The 18938-nt window shown below is 30.6% G+C and overlaps 1 protein-coding gene across 4 annotated transcripts; it reads right to left on the bottom strand.

The window, feature by feature from the left end:
- Nucleotides 1-457: 457 nt before the first annotated feature.
- On the bottom strand, nt 458-18696 carry LOC139513370 (calpain-7-like). Of its 4 annotated transcripts, none has more exons than XM_071301780.1 (20): nt 18629-18696; nt 16549-16714; nt 15833-15941; nt 14941-14987; nt 14142-14258; nt 13453-13520; nt 12745-13044; nt 11585-11711; nt 10618-10703; nt 9117-9210; nt 8758-8904; nt 7818-8045; nt 6903-7047; nt 6341-6440; nt 5886-6018; nt 4834-4909; nt 4058-4269; nt 2707-2846; nt 2281-2373; nt 458-1837 (listed from the first exon to the last, which is right to left on the bottom strand). In XM_071301780.1, exons 2-20 carry the CDS (start codon nt 16675-16677, stop codon nt 1693-1695), a joined length of 2496 nt encoding a protein of 831 aa, XP_071157881.1. In that variant the 5' UTR covers nt 16678-16714; nt 18629-18696; the 3' UTR covers nt 458-1692. The 4 variants fall into 4 exon arrangements, with proteins under 4 accessions (XP_071157881.1, XP_071157880.1, XP_071157884.1 ...); XM_071301779.1 differs by having other exon boundaries at nt 18621-18696; XM_071301783.1 differs by having other exon boundaries at nt 18636-18658.
- Nucleotides 18697-18938: the final 242 nt, after the last annotated feature.

Here is an 18938-nt window from a genome sequence, read left to right on the forward strand (position 1 = left end):
GTAGGTTGGCGGGGTCATCAGATAAATTTTTTATACTAGATAGCCCAATGATGATTGTGGCCAAGTTTGGTTAAATTTGGCTTAGTAGTTTCAGAGGAGAAGATTTTTGTAAAAGTTTACGGACGAAGACGGACGTCAAGTGATGAGAAAAGCTCACTTGACCTTTCAGGTCAGGTGAGCTAAAAATGTATTTGGCAAAACAAGTTTGTATATATAAAAGATCATTTTATTTACATGTATACATTTATATATATATGTACACATTAAATAATACATAACATTTGTATCATAAATTAACAAATAATAATATTTCAACCAACAATAAATTGCATATTCAATAATATTTTGAAAATTAACAATGAAAGATCAAAAGATCAAATCTTTAATAGAGTGAATACAAGTTGACTGACGCTCCAGTCATGCTTCAGTGATTCTCTATGTAATCAATTTTTCCCACGAAAAGCCCAAGTGGGTCAGACACAGGTATATAGTTTTATGTGGTCATCTCCTTAGGTGAATAAAAATGTTCTAAATGTCTTAAAGTTTGAAGTACAACAAATGTTGGAGAAAAAAGTTCAAATTATCTAAAAGATATGTTTTATATTACGTTCAAATGATTAAAAAGAGAAAGACTTGACTTTTTCAGAAAGCAACAAAATACTGTTGAGTAAACCTCTAAGGCTCTAAATCTATTTGGTTTCCAATTATTTTTGAAATTTATTTTGGCATTAGCTATTAACTTGAGATGCTTGTTTATTTCTCAGTAAAGTTCTTTATCTAGTTTGTTATTTTCAATAAAATGGATGCAGATGAATTGGCTTAAAAAATATCTTCTTAATATTACATACCTACTTACCAGATTGATAATACAAGATTCAATGTTGAAATAATGAAAAAATACAATGCAAGTTGCAACTACAGATGAGCTCAAGTTAAAACTTGGATAAATAAATAAGTTATGTTGGGTCCCATCAACTTTGCTTATCAAGACTTAAAAATATGAGAGTCAGACACCTGAAATATGAGAGGTCACATACTGCCCTTTGTTGTATCAACAAATGATCATGAGCAAAAAGTGTTACCATGGACGGAAGGAAAAACTTGTAATTAGGGGGTTATAAGGCTCCTTTTAAATCTTACATTTCATCAGTAGTTTATAAGCAACTGCATAGAAAATAGTGTTTTCATGACTTATAAGTAACAAACAGGCTATTATTTCAACTTGGAATTTTTTATAATAATGGAATGTATTTTGTATAGATAGTGTTGTGCGCAGCACAGCACATTCTATTGAAAATGTGCTATCTTCTTTGTACATGTAATAGAAAGTGTTGTGCACAGCACAGATCACTAAATACATAATAAACATGGAATTAGTTAAAAATTTCAATCACAAGAAATTATGCAAATTCCATAATTAAAAATAATTCCAAGTTGAAATAATAGCCTGTTATTACTGTTCATTATAGTGTTTTTTTTATGACTTATAAAGTAATGTTTGTTATAGTGTCTTTTGTGACTTACAAGTAATGATTAATAAAAGTGTTATTCATAACTTAAACCTTTTTTTACAAATATCAATAGCCAATGTTGAGAAACATGTTTATATGACTGAGCTATAAATATTTGTAATCCGTGTCATGAAACTTGTCAATTCAATAAAAATATAAATAGTTGCTGTAATTAATGTTGTCATTGTAAATGAGATAGCGATATTGGACAGTTACTACTGACATCAAGGAAGAATGGTCCTTCTTGGCCTGGCAGGAATGTACTGGGCATAATATTATACAACCCGCCAGATATTCTGCTAATTTCTAGTACACAGTAACCATTCCTGTAAATAATACAAACATTTTAAATGATTTTAACATTTCTACATGTCTGTTTTTGCAAACATACACTTAAATATCCAGTTTAAATATTGTAGTTTGAAGGTTTCATAAAACTTGTTTTAATCTTATTATATCAGCTATGAAGACATGATAATTATGTATCTTGATGATGCTTTATCCTTTTATATTGTATAAAGTCTCATGTTAGTGATACAAATGTGAAACTTTTAAAAGGTGTACATATATGATATCTAGTATAACTACTATACTCCAAAGACCTGCCTAGACCTTGTACTTTTCTTTCTTTTATATTATAAGTATAAAAACTACAAATTTAAATATATAGATGAAATGTTGATGTTGTGGTCTTCTTATATTATCATTTGTAAATGTAAATACAGTATATAATTTCTTTAACATCCCCATATCATAATAAGTACATCACCTGTAATCTCCTGAAGAAGTTTTTTTGAAGGCACCTGGAGCCCCTGGATTTGTCTCATTCACTGTTGTTATCTCAAATCCTACACTGTACTGTCTGGAAAAGTTAAAAATCAACATTAGTAGGTTTTATACATTAATGACCATGAAGATTAAATCCTCCTTAAGTATTGTCTCTGTGACAGTCTGACGTAAGCTCGAGAAAAAACATTCCATTTTGTTATCTTATAAAGTCACATGCCTTATCGTGATAAGTTGATACAGAAATTATAGTCGCTGAAACATTTAAATGAATTCAAGAACAACAGATAGTTGCAAGATCATTTTTAAATTTCAAATTTTAGTCAACTTTACCTTTTTACCATGATAGCACATGATTTCAATTTTTATGATGCAACTTTATTATATGTATTAGAAAGATTAAACTTACTTAGGTCCAAGCAGTTCTATTAGTACAAAATTATCTGTTCCATTCCCCTCCACCCGTAGTTGATAGATTGGATTTTTACTATGACTTTCCCTGTAATTTCCACACCCACCAGCAGATGGTCCACTCCAATTTCCACTGACCTGTTAAATTGTTATCCAAAGAATTAATATTTTAGTTGACTAGTCTTTTTATATTCTATTTTCTGTCAGCTGTATTTATCTTAATTATTGTTTTCTATGTATTAACAAGTTTTTATCTTGAATCTATATTTCATTTTACAGCAGATTCCATCCAGTGTGTAGGCAAAGGTAGTATCCTTGGTTAGCTTGCTTGCTAGCTGATCTGTGAAGTTAACTACCCTCCTTTAAGAGTAGACTAATCAGACAGATAACCAATCTATCTGTCTGTAGGACTAGGCCACTTTGACAGGAGGGTAGAATACATTACCTAATAATGACTTCACGATTCAGCTAACAAGCAAGCTAACCAAGGATACTACCTTTGCCCACACACTCAATGGAATCGGCTGTAATACCCCTCAAGATCTCTTTTTTCTAAACTTTATTATTTTATTCTAGTGAGATCAATTAAACAATATTTTTATTTGAAAAATAATATTGTTTAATTGTTCTCACTAGCAAATGACTAGAATAAAAAATCAAACCATGTTTGGTCATTATGAGATTACATTTTCCTTTTATAATCTTCTTATGAAATCTTGCTTTACCCTTTTTCATACATGTCAATGTAAAATGTGTGTTGAAGTGAACAATAAATGGAAATGTTTTGTCTTTTGGTCACATATATAGTTCCTGACTTGTTCATGTGAATTTGTCAGGGGGAGATAATTTTGCCAAAAACATGTCCAATTCAGGGGCAGTTAGTTTGGCCAAAAAAGTTTTCCATTAAAGGGGAGATAACTTTGCCAAATGCGTTCAATTCAGAGGGGATAATCAAACTTGACATGAATGTAAATCAACCTAATTGTTAATGGAAAAAGCCAAATTCCTTTGCCTTACAAAATATATGATTGAACTTAACTTTCTCTCCCTTCCCAAAAAAGAAGTTTTTCAGTTTTTATTTACTTAAAGATTGGTTCAGTTGCCACAGATTATATATAATAAGCATAGAGTCCATATTTTTAGGGAAAAAAATAAAAAATTAAGCACAGTGACCTTTATTTTTCAAATGTTTTTTTTTCTTCTTCAGAAATTGAAGTAAAATCCATAGTTAGAATATAAATGCAAGTGTCAAGTTTATTTAATCAAAAGTTTCAGGTTAACTTGAATATGAATTTGGCAAAGCCTTGTTTATAAATTATCTAGTAAGAGTAATTAATCAAAATATTTACCCTTTTTTCATACTCCTTTTTATATGGATCTGTAATTCTGCTGAGTGAGAACTCACATGAGGAGTAAACCCTGAGTGTATAACTGATTGTGTTATTTTTCTCATATTGTGACACCACTAGTGAGTACCTTGAGATTCCTTTAGGTTCTACCATTTTACACAAGTAATGGGGACTGTTGATACGAACTCCATCTTTGTAAGGTGCTGGGCTATCTATAAAAAACATAGGTCAACAATTGGTTTGAAAGAGACATCTCACCCTTTTAATTAGTACAGAAATCTAAGGTTATGTTTGCATCAATCACATGATTTGTTAACAATATGTATGGGCATAAATTAAAAATAAAAACATCTAATGACACAAAAAGAGGAAGAAGCAAACTAGAATAAAAACACATTAACTGTGGCAGAATAACTATACATGGACAACGTCTCTCATGTTTTATGGGGTAAAAAAGTTGTTTTTTATATGTTGAAGTTTTCATACTTTAAAGATGATAGTCAGAGTTTTGCCATAAACTCAAAGTTGTTACTAGTAATTGGAAGTGGCCAGTGATTTTAATAATCATACATGCAAGACTTATAATTGATTTTATTTTATTTGTTTAATAGACTGTGGTAAATATTCCATGCATCTTCAGGACAATTGTAATAGAGATATAGTATAAGATTGGTTAATAGTTCATGCATATTCAGGATGATTGTATTTAAGATTTAATCATATATATATTTTTTTTAGGACAATTGTAATAAGTTCATGTTTAATGTTGAACATACATGGATAGTAAACTTTCTGTCCATTATTTTTGTATACTAGCAGTGTAATAAATTCTCTATTATCAGCAAAGTCATCCTGAAAATAGAACAAACCACAATACTTCAAACCAAGTCATTTTGACAACTTTCTTGAGTAGAAATAAATGCAAATATAAATCATTTATGAATTTTTTTAATTGGGTCTTCCACTATTCAAATACATCAAGAAAATAAAAAATAAACTGCTACGAAGTTGTCTAGAGAGGGCTTAACACAAAATAAATCATCTCCAAAATTATGTTTACTGCATGTATTTGTAAATAAACTGCATCATTTTCCTATATTATGTCATTGAATCTTTATTTATAACAATCTAACCATCCTTCAGGTGTACACTCTCTATAGCAAATTACAGCCTTTAAAAGAGGAAATTGTTTCTTCCTAGTTTCTGTATATAACATTTAATATACTGATGTAGGTTGAATACAATATGAGATCTCATTTAAAAGTCTTATTTATCTTTGATAAGGCAAATTGTATATTCACACAGAGATCTTCAATATTCTTTATTCCAATTTTTTTAAATGAATGATATGGTTAAAACAATTAACAATGGTTTTACCATAATTGTATGTAGGTTTGTCAACAAATAAAGATGTAGAAATAAACAAATATGCTGCATCTATTATTATAAATGTATCAAATGTTGATATATACAAATTACTTATGTCAGTAAATATTGGAAGGTCATCTTTGAATCAATGTCCATTCGTTTTTAAAATAACCATAACTAAGTATTATAAAACTAAATATTTTAAAAGTGTTATGTAAAACTTGCAAAATAAAAGTCAGAAAAATGGAAAAACTATTAAATATATCTATGAAAAGAATGAAAAGCTCTGACAGTATGCCACACATGAGAGGGGTTTCAACCAATAATCTTTGTACAAATCAATTGTAAATTTTCTGACAATGTTTTGTATGTATACACACAAGTAAAACCTATTGACCCCCACCACCACCATTGGAATGGTAAGGTCAATCAAAATACTGGTACTTTAGGGTGGGATTACCTTATCTGTGATATGTCTTGTCAGCAGTATCCAAACAGCAGAAGCCTGTGGTGCCCTGAGTTCTAACCTGTATTGTGGATTGTCACTTATATTATAAGCATCTCTCTTTGGTCCATCTTTGGCAGGCCATACACTGAAAGGTTAACATTTATTAAAATGTTCAATTTTATATACAGGAAAAAGTTCAGGCACAAAAATCAAAGAAAACAAACTAAGAGTAATCACTTTATTTTAGATAATCCATTGTGAATAGTTATAAATAACATTTATATACCGGTAAAATAAAATATGTGGTTCATATAATAAAACAAATAACAATCATTTATCAAAAATAGTTCATAACCCATTTTGATGAATTGATTAGAAGTGTTTTCCTACTTTAACCAAAAATAAGAGTACTGAATGTATTTTTTTTTAAAGGCACAACAGAAACAACACTTTAAATAGGAATTTACCTGTGTATACCATGAGTGTATTTAAACAGTTCTGGATTCCAGTTTATATAAATAACGTCATAAAATCTACATAATGAGTCATAATCAATCCAGAAAACACCTGTAAATAAAAAAAGAATGCTTGCTTATAATAAATGAAAATACTTTTTGAGAGCAAAAGTTGTGACAGCTAGTGGTGAATCCAAAACAAAATTGCAATTTTTTAGTTTTAAGGGGCATAACTCTGGAACAGTAAGCAACTCACTTCCAAATTGAGAACTCAGTCCGAGAGATTTTGTTCTAAGAGGATATAGATCTCTAACCTACTACTCCTATCAGACTGCTAAAGAAATGTAACCAAACTCGAAAAGACTTTTCAAAAGAAAATGAAGTTGTGCATATTGCCTGTCTCAGATTTAACATTAAAATAATAATTAAAAGATCTAACAGTAGGCAGTCTGCACATGATACTGGCATTTCAATTTTGATACCAGAATAAGGCCATCAACACATATCTTCCTACCGTTGTTGATAGCACTTAATAGTGACAGCCATTTATTTTTTTGTTTAATTAATATTTTACCATTGTCAAATTGTTGAGCACTTTTAGGATCATAATTTAAAGCTTTCTGCATTTCTGGTGTCCAATTTGGTGCATCATTCTCACTGAAATTCCCTTTCCATCTTAAATGATTCCAGGGATTTTTCAACATAAATAACTTTTTTCCCTGAAAAAACACATAAATAATATGTATATTTTACCTCAAAATATATACATACCGTAATTCCATAAACAATGTATAAAGTTTCAAATACAAAAAGTACAACTTTTTTTTAAATTCTGATAAGAAAATCTCTGACAATATTTGTCTCTCCTTGTTATAAACATCATTAAAATGTGTAGAACAATAAATTCAATCACATGGATGTTAAGATTTGTTTTGATCCTTTGAATATAGCTACATCTGCATGAGTTTCAGTTTACTTTAAATACAATAAATAGAGAATGTGTCCCCATGGACACAGCTGATGCCCCCACTTGCATACAACATTATGAAGGGACATAACGATAAAAGTGACGCTACCCAAGTTTGTAGTTGATCTGAGCTTTGTGGTAATAATTATTGTGTATAGAATTCATAATGATTAGTTGGGGGACAACTTAAGTTAGAGAACGGAAACTTAAAATTTTGCATTACTTTTCCATTTATAAAGGGGAAGGACGCCACCAAAATTCGAATTTGATCTTTGTTTTTTATTAATAAGCATTATGTATCAGTTTCATAACATTTGGTTGAGGCCAACTCAAGTAAGAGAATGGAAAACAATTTTAGGACACACAGACATCTACACAGACAGACAAGAGAAAAACTTAATACCCCCTCCGCTTCGATGGGGGCATAAAATCTGTTTTATGATATTGCTTAATGTTGGAAATTTCAATATTTTAACCCATTTTCTCTTTTAACGGCGTAATAATGGCAGTATTGACCCTTACCTTAACCTCTCTGATATCTAACATTGCATATGCATGGGTAGGAACAAGTCCTGCTCTGTCAGCCTCAGTTTCAGGTATCTCTCCTGTTGCTATAGTAATAAGACAATGACCCTGATGAAACCGTTCATGGATTCGATTAAATTCCTTGTCTCTATTGAATTCATCTGAATTGTTTCTTATAGCTACTCGCTCTGGTATCCAACCAGTTAATGCATTCAGATCTATATTCTAAAAAAAAAATCATCATAAAGAGTTTTTAAAATTAAATTATCATAAGCATAAAAATTTCACTTGTAGTTAGCAGAGTTGGTTGTCTGCAATCATGTTTTACCCTGTCATTATCTGTATGTGCCTGTTCCATGTCAGGAGCCCGTTATTCAGTGGTTGTTGTTTGTAGCTGTATATCACATTTGTTTTAGTTTATTGTTTTGTATACAAATCATTAGTTTTCTTGCTTGAACTGTTTTGCATTTGTCAAGTACGATCTCTTAAAGCTTACTATGCAGTATGGTTTTTGTTCATTGTTAAAGGACTCATCTTTAGTTGCTAACTTTTTACAATTGGTCTCCAATGGAAAGATGTCTCATTACAACATTGTCTTAATTTTTTTATTTCAATTTTTACATGATGTTACAATAGTAAGATGTCATTAGTACATGACTGGAATGTATGTGTGGGCTCATATGTATACCATTTGTCACACACAATGAAATGATACTCTTTATGCACTGAAAAACGGCTCCTAACCATAAAACTTAAGTGTCTAAGGAATAAATTTTTCTTTGATGAACCTGTCACATTAAAATACTTACTGAATTAGAACCAGGGAAATCATATCCTCCCATCACCTTCATGTAAGACTTCTCCAATACTTACTGAATTAGAACCAGGGAAATCATATCCTCCCATCACCTTCATGTAAGCCTTCTCCAATACTTACTGAATTAGAACCAGGGAAATCATATCCTCCCATCACCTTCATGTAAGCCTTCTCCAACAACGAAACCCATAACTCATTTTTATTGTTGGAAAATGAACACAAAAGTTCTCTGTCTTTCCCCATTGGTAAAAAGTCATCCACAACCACCTGCAAATAATGTGTTCAATTAATTAGATCTTGCAGATTTAAATGATATATTAATAATACAACAAATATCATCTTCTGGTAACCTGCTCATGAGCAAACATATAATATTCAAATCCCTGTGTGACATGTGCAATGTAACAATTCTATTCATCTCAATATCACGTAAAATGTATAATGTTAATATTCTCTAAACCCCAAAAGAGTAATGTTACCTTTCTGTAGACTCCATTGAGGTGAAGTTTAATCATATATTTCCCACATGGATTGAAAACTGGATCACCATTTCTGTTCTGAGGATAAATTATCCTGAAAAATGGTAAATACATTTAAAATAAAGTGTAATACATTTAATAACAAAAATTAAAAACAAATATTTTATAAACTGACTTGTAAAACTGAATTCACAATGATTATATGTTGTCCCTACTTTTGGATGGTTCTCTCTTTGTTTAACTATTAACTCCACCCAAACGATGGTTGGATCTTGGCTCATAATTATTTCATGGTTGAAGCTAACCAGAGATATAATCTTTATCTACACACTCAAGTCATGTGCTGTAAACTGAATGTAAACCTTGACTTATCTCATTGAACCATAAATTGATTCACAACTTTTTTTGCCAAAAAATTGGGCCAAAAAAATTAGAAATACCTCCATATAATTTATAAACAAGAGGCTGTCACAACGACAGCAAACCGGATATATTAATATTTATTTGTGTCCTGGCAATATCACTAGAACCATTACTGATGAATGAAAATCGTCAATATCAAATTTTACCTCCATTTTGTCATCAGTATCAACATATTCAAATTTGAAAAGCTTAGATTGAATGGTTCATGAGTAAATGCAACAACGTGAATGGAAACACCATTTTACAATCTTTCAAGAACCATAACTCCTGAACGGTAAAAGTCAAAATCGTCATTATTGAACTTGACCTCTATTTTGCCATCAGTAACAACATATAAAAATTTCAAAAGATTTGGTTGAATGGTTCTTGAGAAAATGCACGGACACGACTGGAAAACCATTTTTCAATCTTTCAAGAACCATAACTCCTGAACGGTAAAAGTCAAAATCGTCTTTATTGAACTTGACCTCTATTTTGTCATCAGTAACAACATATTAAAATTTGAGAAGCTTTGGTAGAACAGTTCATGTGTAAATGCACGGACACGACTGGAAACTCCATTTTTCAATCTTTCAAGAACCATAACTCCTGAACAGTAAAAGTCAAAATCGTCATTATTAAACTTGACCTCCATTTTGTCATCAGTAACAACATATTAAAATTTGGGAAGCTTTGGTAGAACAGTTCATGCGTTAATGCACGGACACGACTGGAAACTTCATTTTTCAATCTTTCAAGAACCATAACTCCTGAACGGTAAAAGTGAAAATAGCCATTATTGAACTTGACCTTCATTTAGTTGTCAGTAACAACATATTAAAATTTTAAAAGCTTTGGTTGAACGGTTCATGAGTTAATGCACGGACAACATTTGATTGCCACCCGCCCGGCCGCCCGCCGTACATCCCCAAATCAATAACCGACATTTTTGTCACAAAAATCCGGTTAAAAATACAAAATAGCATTTACTAATTGGAAGATAATGGAGAACTTTTTCTTACTGAATTTGTTTTATACTAAGATTATCTTTAATGCAGTTTCTGAAACCTTCTATTTGAAGAAAAGAAAAATTACCCACCTAGTTATCAGTTTCTTTTTAAATCTTCTCTCATACTGAGCACTGATGGCCAGTGAGGCTACAAAACTACAGTCACTAACAATTGTCTATAATAAAATTTAAGGTATTAAATGCAGTCCCTTAAAACGATATGAACTTATATAATGAAGCCGTTAAACAATAGGCATAAACAATGGTCTGTAGTAAAATTTCTTTTATCAAAGTGTTTGTAAGCAGTTAAGGGTAAAGATTGCTTTAATTAATTAGTGGGAAGTAAAATTAAACATTGCATTGTATAAATCATTGGATGTATTACAATTATGGACAAATGAAGGAAACTCCAATTTTAAAGATTACTTTAATGATGACATTATTGATATTTTAAAACAGATATTAGATTCTACACCTTGCACAAGTAATGCAATTTTCTTGACAAGTACAATATCAGTTTGTAACCTTATATCTGAGCATATATTTCATTGATAAATTTCTGGAAAGGTTCATGGATAGGATGTTTAGAATGTAATGATCAATGCACTATATTTTGTATATCTCAAAAGAAGTAATAAGTCTTGGAAGATTTATATATCAAGTCAGTACAATAGGATTTTTTGGCATTTCATGCAATCTTAAAACAAAAATCTACCAAAATTACAGATTCTTACCTGTAAACATATTTGCATTACTTTCTTTCATTGGGTTGCTGTCTATATAATTGTTAAAAAAAAAACCACCACATATCCTTTTATTCATATAAAACAAAAAATTTAAAAAAAAAAAAAAAAAATGAATATTAATCTATTTGGGAATGCATTGTGTTACTAACTAGCTAAATAGCCATCATTTAAAAAAAAGAAAATCTGTGTTCTTATTATATGTTTTAAGTAATATTTTGACTGTTCTCTTTTGTTCTGACTTAACAGAGTCTGTATCTTCCATGACCTTTTTTCTGTCCATTCCTATTCCAACACAGCTCTATGATATGTACCTGTTTGATGCTAAAACATGAAATGGCATATATAAGTTGTGGATTATCACAGAATTCCTCAGGTCTCTTCCATCCTCCAAACCTTTCTCTCTGCTTAGGTGACAAAGCTAACTTCCCACATTTATCACTTCAATGAACAGATATAACATAAATCAGTTTAACGTTATGTAGAAAGTGAGCCAAAAATTTATAAAACACCTTGACCTACCCAAATAGGTACTCTTTAATATGGGTGATAATACAGCATACAAACAATGTACAAATTTACTATACAAACATGAAGAGTTCAGCTTAAGGATGAACTTAAGTGAGGTTTAGAAGTTTTTGTCAAATGTTCGAAACCTTTGGTTTTTCCTTATGATAAAAAATAAAATATTTTGCCACATAACACACATTTTCTTTTAATTTTAAAGACTTCAATTAAGAATTGAATGCTTCTTTTTGTAACTTCATTGGGGTCTAAAAGCGTTGACCGAAGTACATTTTGTATTGGAAAAAAATGTGCGCACGGTCAACGCTTTTACATCCCCATGAAGTTACAAAAAGAAGCATTCAATACTTATAATTACATTTTTTAGCTAAGATCATGAAAACATGATTTTTATCAAGTTTTTATTTAATTTACCTGTGCACTTTATTGTGGGACCTCATGTCATCATGAATGATAAATTTTATTGTGTAATGAAGTTGATTAAGGAATAACGCGAGACTACAGTGTAGCCAATCAGAATAAAGTATTATAATGAAACATACATCTAATGTAATTATTAACTCATAAAAGGTCTTTTACCAAAATTTCATCAGGTTCTAGATTTCTTTTCTTTCCATTTATTTAAACCAAATATCTCGAAAAGGAGCTCCAATATTTATCAATATTATTAGCTTATTTTGTTATTTACCAATGCTCTTCTGGCTTTAAATATAGTATCAATTTTAAATTTTACATTTTTTAAATTTCATTCAAGTACATCTTAAAATTCATATGAACAAATGTTAACTGAATGTACACATGTACATCTTTGAAAGCTCTATAAACACCTATGATAAAAGTAAAGATTTATAAATTAATTGGTGCAAAAATTTCATAGCTTTACAATTTTTCATCATTTTTTAGTTACCTGTAAATAATTTTAAATATCATTTTCTTATGGTTAACCTACCTATATGGTACAGGAAAGGCAAACTTTTCTTTCATATCTACACTCATAAAAGGCACATATTCTCTTCCATTAATAAAGGACGTTTTTCTCAGCACAGCTATTTCTTCTTTTGAGTAATCAGATGGACCAAGAGTTATTAAACCAGTCCTTGCTGTCTTGTTTGGTGCATTCGTCCTTTGATTCTGTGCAGTTGTCTCCCCTTCATCTAAGAATGCCCCATGTCCTAATGGTGCCACTTTCTTTTCAGGTAATTTCCCTACATTTCCTTTCTTAGTTATTGTTTGTTTTACCACCTCTGCCCTAAATTGGAAAGAAAAATTAGTGAAACTTGTGCAAATTTTCTTTCATAACTTGAGAAATCATACTGAAGTCAAATATATTTTTTTATTTATCTCGAGTTTGGACTGATTTCAGATTTACAATAATATGATAAAAACTTCTTGTGCATATTGAATTGTTGCCCGAATAAAATGGAATATTTTGAAGGAATCTAATCTGAAATTTACTTTAATGCAAATATATATGATTTGGCAACATTTCAGATTTGGATTAAATTTTGTATGTATTTATTATAACTTGTTAAATTGCATTTTAATTAATAATAAATGAAATGCTCCACTGGTATGCAGCTTCATATGACTGCAGATGTCCAAGGGTAAACACAATGAGGTATTCTTTTGTCTCTCATTATACATGTTATAAACTGACCTATCCAAAGCACTCTTGGCCATCTTTTCAACCTTTGCTTGTAAACTTTTGTCAGATGTACTACTCCTCTGTGTAAAAAAAGTTCAGAATAGAATAAGTTATATTTATATTTTGCAATCATTGTTGAAGAATTTTATATTTCCTTTGTTATCATGCATACATATTTACTAATCATTTACTAATGTACTGTGTATATATACATTTCAGGTATCAGTCATCCTTATATTAAAGATATAAACCTAGGAAGATGTTGACTCTCATTTACATAGGTACCATATAACTACAAATATTTAAGCATGTGTATCTGTTTAGGCAAATTTTTATTTCTTACAATTTTGCATTAAAGTGAAAATAGTTTTGAGATTTTTTATATTACTCATCTCTTTGTGTACTCCTGAACAAAACAGTTGCAGTAAAGTTATTTAAGGTGTTTTTGGTGCTGTTATAAATAAGTCTCAAACACATTTATGTGATTCAGGAATATTTGTTGCCATCCATGCAAAAATAAACCTTCACAGTTTTGTTTGAACACTTAAATATGAAATAACAAAATAACATGTTACATATAAAGGTCAACTTAAAGTCTTCAACCATGGACAAGCATCATAATGTAAACAGGAAGTTGTTTGCAGTAACTTAAGTGACAATATTAGTGTTTAATGAAATAGCATTGATTGCTATATTCTTACGATCTTTAGAAATAATTCCACTGCTTCAGAGTAGAGTTCTACGGCTTCTTTGAGGTTCTCTGATTCATCTTCATCAAATGCTTGGTTCAACAAAAATGTAGCTCTTTCTAGGTTTAACTGAAAAATATCAGACAATCACTATCATAAACATTGACTTTATAGTATATTCAAAATGCACAACATAAAAGAAAACTGGGACTTGCAAAAAAAAACCGAATGGACAACAAATATCATACTCCTGACTTGGTAAAGACATTTTCTCATGTAGAAAATGGTGGATCGATCCTGGTTTTAAAGCGAACTAAACCTCTTAATGGAAGCCTGTCTAATGCTCAAAATTTTATTTTCATCTGACATAGTCACATTGCCTCTATCTTTTTACCATACACATATTCTTAACAATGAATATCTTCTTTAAATATTTTGTTCATCTTTCTTTTAATAATCTTTGTTAGTTATAAAGAAATAAGAGACTGTAAGTATTAGTAGAATAAACCAAATATCACATTTTAAATACTATTGTTCCTACCAAACATATATGGTTCCAAACAAAAGAAGCATGAAATGAGGCTAGTATTTGAAATTTTACTCTTGAATAAAATTTTAGACACAATACACAGTTGTAATTTCAAGAACCAAGTAGATCCTGTTTCAGTAGCATTTTTTGTTAGCTTGATTTTACAGTTTATAATGTATCTATTAAAAAGAGAAGTTACACCATCTTCAATTTTGCAGTATATGTGCTCACTTTGTGTCAAAGACAGACAAAGCAGTTCTAGCCTTAAAATGAAGCTTTTACCTTTTCTTCAGACTTTGGTTGTTGCTGGTTTTGTTTAACTTGTGCAGCTGCAAAAAATAGCAATAGACACATTTTGTATTTTCACTATCTAAAATATTTGTTAGTAATGTACTATGTCTACTAATCTAATGTATTGATGGCAGATTTTTTATTATTTAATTGTTTCTGTTTAAATAATTCACATATTTTATAGATTCAGGAATATCTAGAGCTTGTCCTATTGTTTAGACATCCGTTTACTGTTAAAGAATGCTTGTTACCCTTTAGATGTCATTTGAATATTTTTGTGTAGGGCTGTTTTAAGTTTTTTGTCAATTTGATTGCATATTCTCTCATTTTGTCAATTTGATTGCATACTCTATCACTCTACCATAAGCATGATAAGTTAGACCAAGAATAGTTTATTATGAGCACTAAACGAGTGGCCTGTGTAACAATAGCTATCTCAAACTGTTTCATTGAAAGATTTTCTCTACCTCATACTGTTTTAACCCTATCCTCCATAATGACGCCTTTTGACGCCACTCCCTTAACTCCTAATGACGCTTTTTGACTCCTGTGTAGTACCTCAGTTGTAACCCTTGACTAAGAAATGTCTGCATCAGACTTAATAAAATTTATATCCAATATGAAAAGGATATTCATAAGAATATCTGACATAAATTTATTTGCTGAAATATTTGTTATTCGCAATGCATTAATATTTTAAAGCATATTTTCAGCATTTTATTGAAAAAATCCTATGCGAATCAAGTATGGAAAAAAAAATCCATTGAGGAAAGGGTTCAGAAAAGTGAAAATTGTTGCAGACAAATAGGATTTTTTTCCCTGAAAACCTCAAACATTTTATATTCTTTGCAGTGTGTAAGAAGTGCAATCTAAAGTAACATACCTGCCGACTTGAGTTGTTCTGCTCTAAGAATGTAATCATTTGCTCTTTCTACAATGTTAGGGACATGTGAACCTGCTAATGCTGCGCTCAATAAAGCCTGTGCTGCTTCCTGTTCAATGATATTTAGAACATCAAGAATGTATGAAGTTGTTATTTCTTGAATGGCACTAGTTTTCATTTATCTTTTCTATTTATTGCTGTGACAATACACGCATTCATGAATTAATGTGTTGTTCGGTCACTCATTCAATATTTTTCTATATTTGAATTCCTTTGTTTTAATTAGCTATTTTATAATTAATTTATTAAGTCAGTTGAAGTAAAAGAAAGTGATATTTCATCATCTTGTTTATATAACATCCTTTATATTTTATCAACAAATTTTATATAAAAATTATTTCTGATTCATGTTTCATAAAATTGCATGAAAAAAACCTCAGAAATGTTGTGTTATTGAAATACATCTATACTTTAACAGTACTTCATTTCTTTAAATATCTATCAAACTGATTGAAAAACATTGATTAAACCTTGAAATTTGCATTTAATTAACCATAATTCTCAAAACTAAAAACAAACAAAAATAATAAGATATATGGACAATACACCTATTTTTTTAAAGATCTACTCGAACAAATAAGACACACTATGACCATGCTGACCTTAAATTCAATTAAGCACAGTTTACATGAACTTTAAGATAGTTTAAAACTTACATTGTAATAAAATATTGCCATGCCATAGTTCTCATTCGTATCATTGTTAACTGCCTGTACAGCAAATGCCTTGCCATCGTTTTCTAAAGCTGTAGGATCAGGAGCATAATCATCACAACTAGGATCCATTTCTTTGTGTTTATTTCATTGTATTCATTATAATTACCTATCAAATATCAAATACAAATTTAAAACTTAAGTTTGTCTGGCATCTATACAAAACACTGACTGTTGAAAGATCTCCCAAAATTGCATCTTAAAAGTAGAGATTTTGTGAAAAATCCAATTGTGTGCTACAGTCAAGCCTGTAATCATCACTCAAAACAGACAAAAGAGTGTAACAGGAGGAACTCATGCATATAGGAAGGTAAATTCTCATTTTTGTCTTCTGGTACTATTAAACATATACTATTGTCATGATTACATTGGTAGCTCATAAAATTAAAATGACAATTGGTCAAAAGTTGAAATGACAATTGGTCAAAAGTTGAAATGACAATTTTGTGAAAATATTAAGTATGTGTTAAGTAACAAATATCATGAATATTGACAAGTATATTAAGAGAACTTAAATACCCTGAGGTGTATAGACAGGTCTGGATCCTAGGACATTATTAATGTGATCAATACCTCTGTCAATACCTTAAACATGAGCTATGTCTGGTCCAGATCTTTGTCATAGGGAATTCACACAGAGTACTCAATGTTTTTTGCTCAAAGTGTATCTAGTTGTCAAACTGTTGGTATAAACAAAATATGTCAATTTGCAACATTGATCCCCTATGGTATCCAAACAGATGAACCCAAGTGGGCAATTACCTTTGTTAAAAGCTTTGAAAGAAGCAGGTCTAAAAGAGGAAATTAGAGTCATGTTACACATACATTTTCAATGAAGACCATATTTCCAATCTTGTCTTTGTCATAACTTTAAACTTATAACTATGATCCAAACTCCTTAATTATCGCTATGTGTCCGCCATATTTACTGGACATCACAAAGGTTCCTGGAAAATTTTGACATCACAATAGAAAATATCTGACGCCACAATAGAAAAGCCATTGTTGTAAGAATTCAAAAGTTCAACAGACGCAGATTTCCAAATAGCAAATTATAAGCCTAATGTGTATAATTTATGATGTTGGTAAAACAATTCTTATTTGAAATTTTAGCTAGATACAGAGGCCATATAATAATAAGTAAAACAGTAATACACATTTCTTCTTCTTCTTTAGGTTTCCAGTAATCCTTCAATGATCTGAAGATTAATTACTGTTTGCACAGCGTGGCCTTTATATATATATATTTATCAAAAAATCAAAATCAAAAACAAAAATATTTGGAAATAAATTTGAGGTACATTATTTTTAAAATTGTGATAGTTTAGTTTAAACATATATATTTATTTATAGTGGATTGGGAAACAAGTTTTGCAACTTATATCCCTTTCCACTTTGCAGTGCGAGTGCTGCCTTGTAGCGGTATTAACCTGCTCTTTTTCGAAATCTACAAGGGTGTCTTTAACATGCAAGAGATATGGCTCTCTCTTAACATGGGTCAGCCATTTATCGTCCCCTTCCAACAGACTATCATCGTTTCCTCAAGACCATACTCGCAAATGGTGTCAAGGGAACCGTTAATTGAGTTCCTGAAAATTATTTTCATCCCGAACTGGAATCGAACCGAATCGAAAATTGTGATTTAAACTATGTACATCGGCTAATAATAAGACAAGATAGTCTGGTGTGACTGTGGCGACAGCGACTGTTTGCATTGGCAATAAATTCCACTGGTGTGACTGTGGCAACAGTGACTGTTTGCATTGGCAATAAATTCCACTGGGTTATTGTATATGGAAAAAATGAATATTTATAAGTATTTTTTTCTTAATTTGTAAACAAATTTGAATGAGTGAAAAAATGGAAAACTATATATATCTGTAACAAGTCACAGCAAGGATTTGTATAGATCCTTGGTCACAGTCATAAATTATTTACAGATATAATAAGTAGAAATAATTTCCATCTCCTTTGTTGCGGTTAAACACGAAGAAAGAGGAAAAAAAGTGAGTTACCAATGTACTGTTGACTATGACTGTATTTTCGATTTCGTTAAGTTCTTCAATCTGAAGGTGGAAAACGACGTCGTGTGTAAGGGAAAAGTCTAATAGTTAACCCTTAAAATGATGTAACCACCACGATGAGGTTTTAAGACACGCCTCTTTTCAAGAATTAACGCCCACTAAATAGCTCTTTTGTATAAAGATACAAAAAGTGTTGTATTTTCCGGGACTGTAAGACTTATTTTTTTTTTATCGGAAACCGGAAAGCAATAGAACTGGATCCCTGTTGTATCCATAATAGAACAGCGGACAAATCGCCCCACTGGCAAA

Source organism: Mytilus edulis, chromosome 2, assembly GCF_963676685.1.
Source record: "Mytilus edulis chromosome 2, xbMytEdul2.2, whole genome shotgun sequence".
NCBI classification, from domain to species: Eukaryota; Metazoa; Mollusca; class Bivalvia; order Mytilida; family Mytilidae; genus Mytilus; species Mytilus edulis.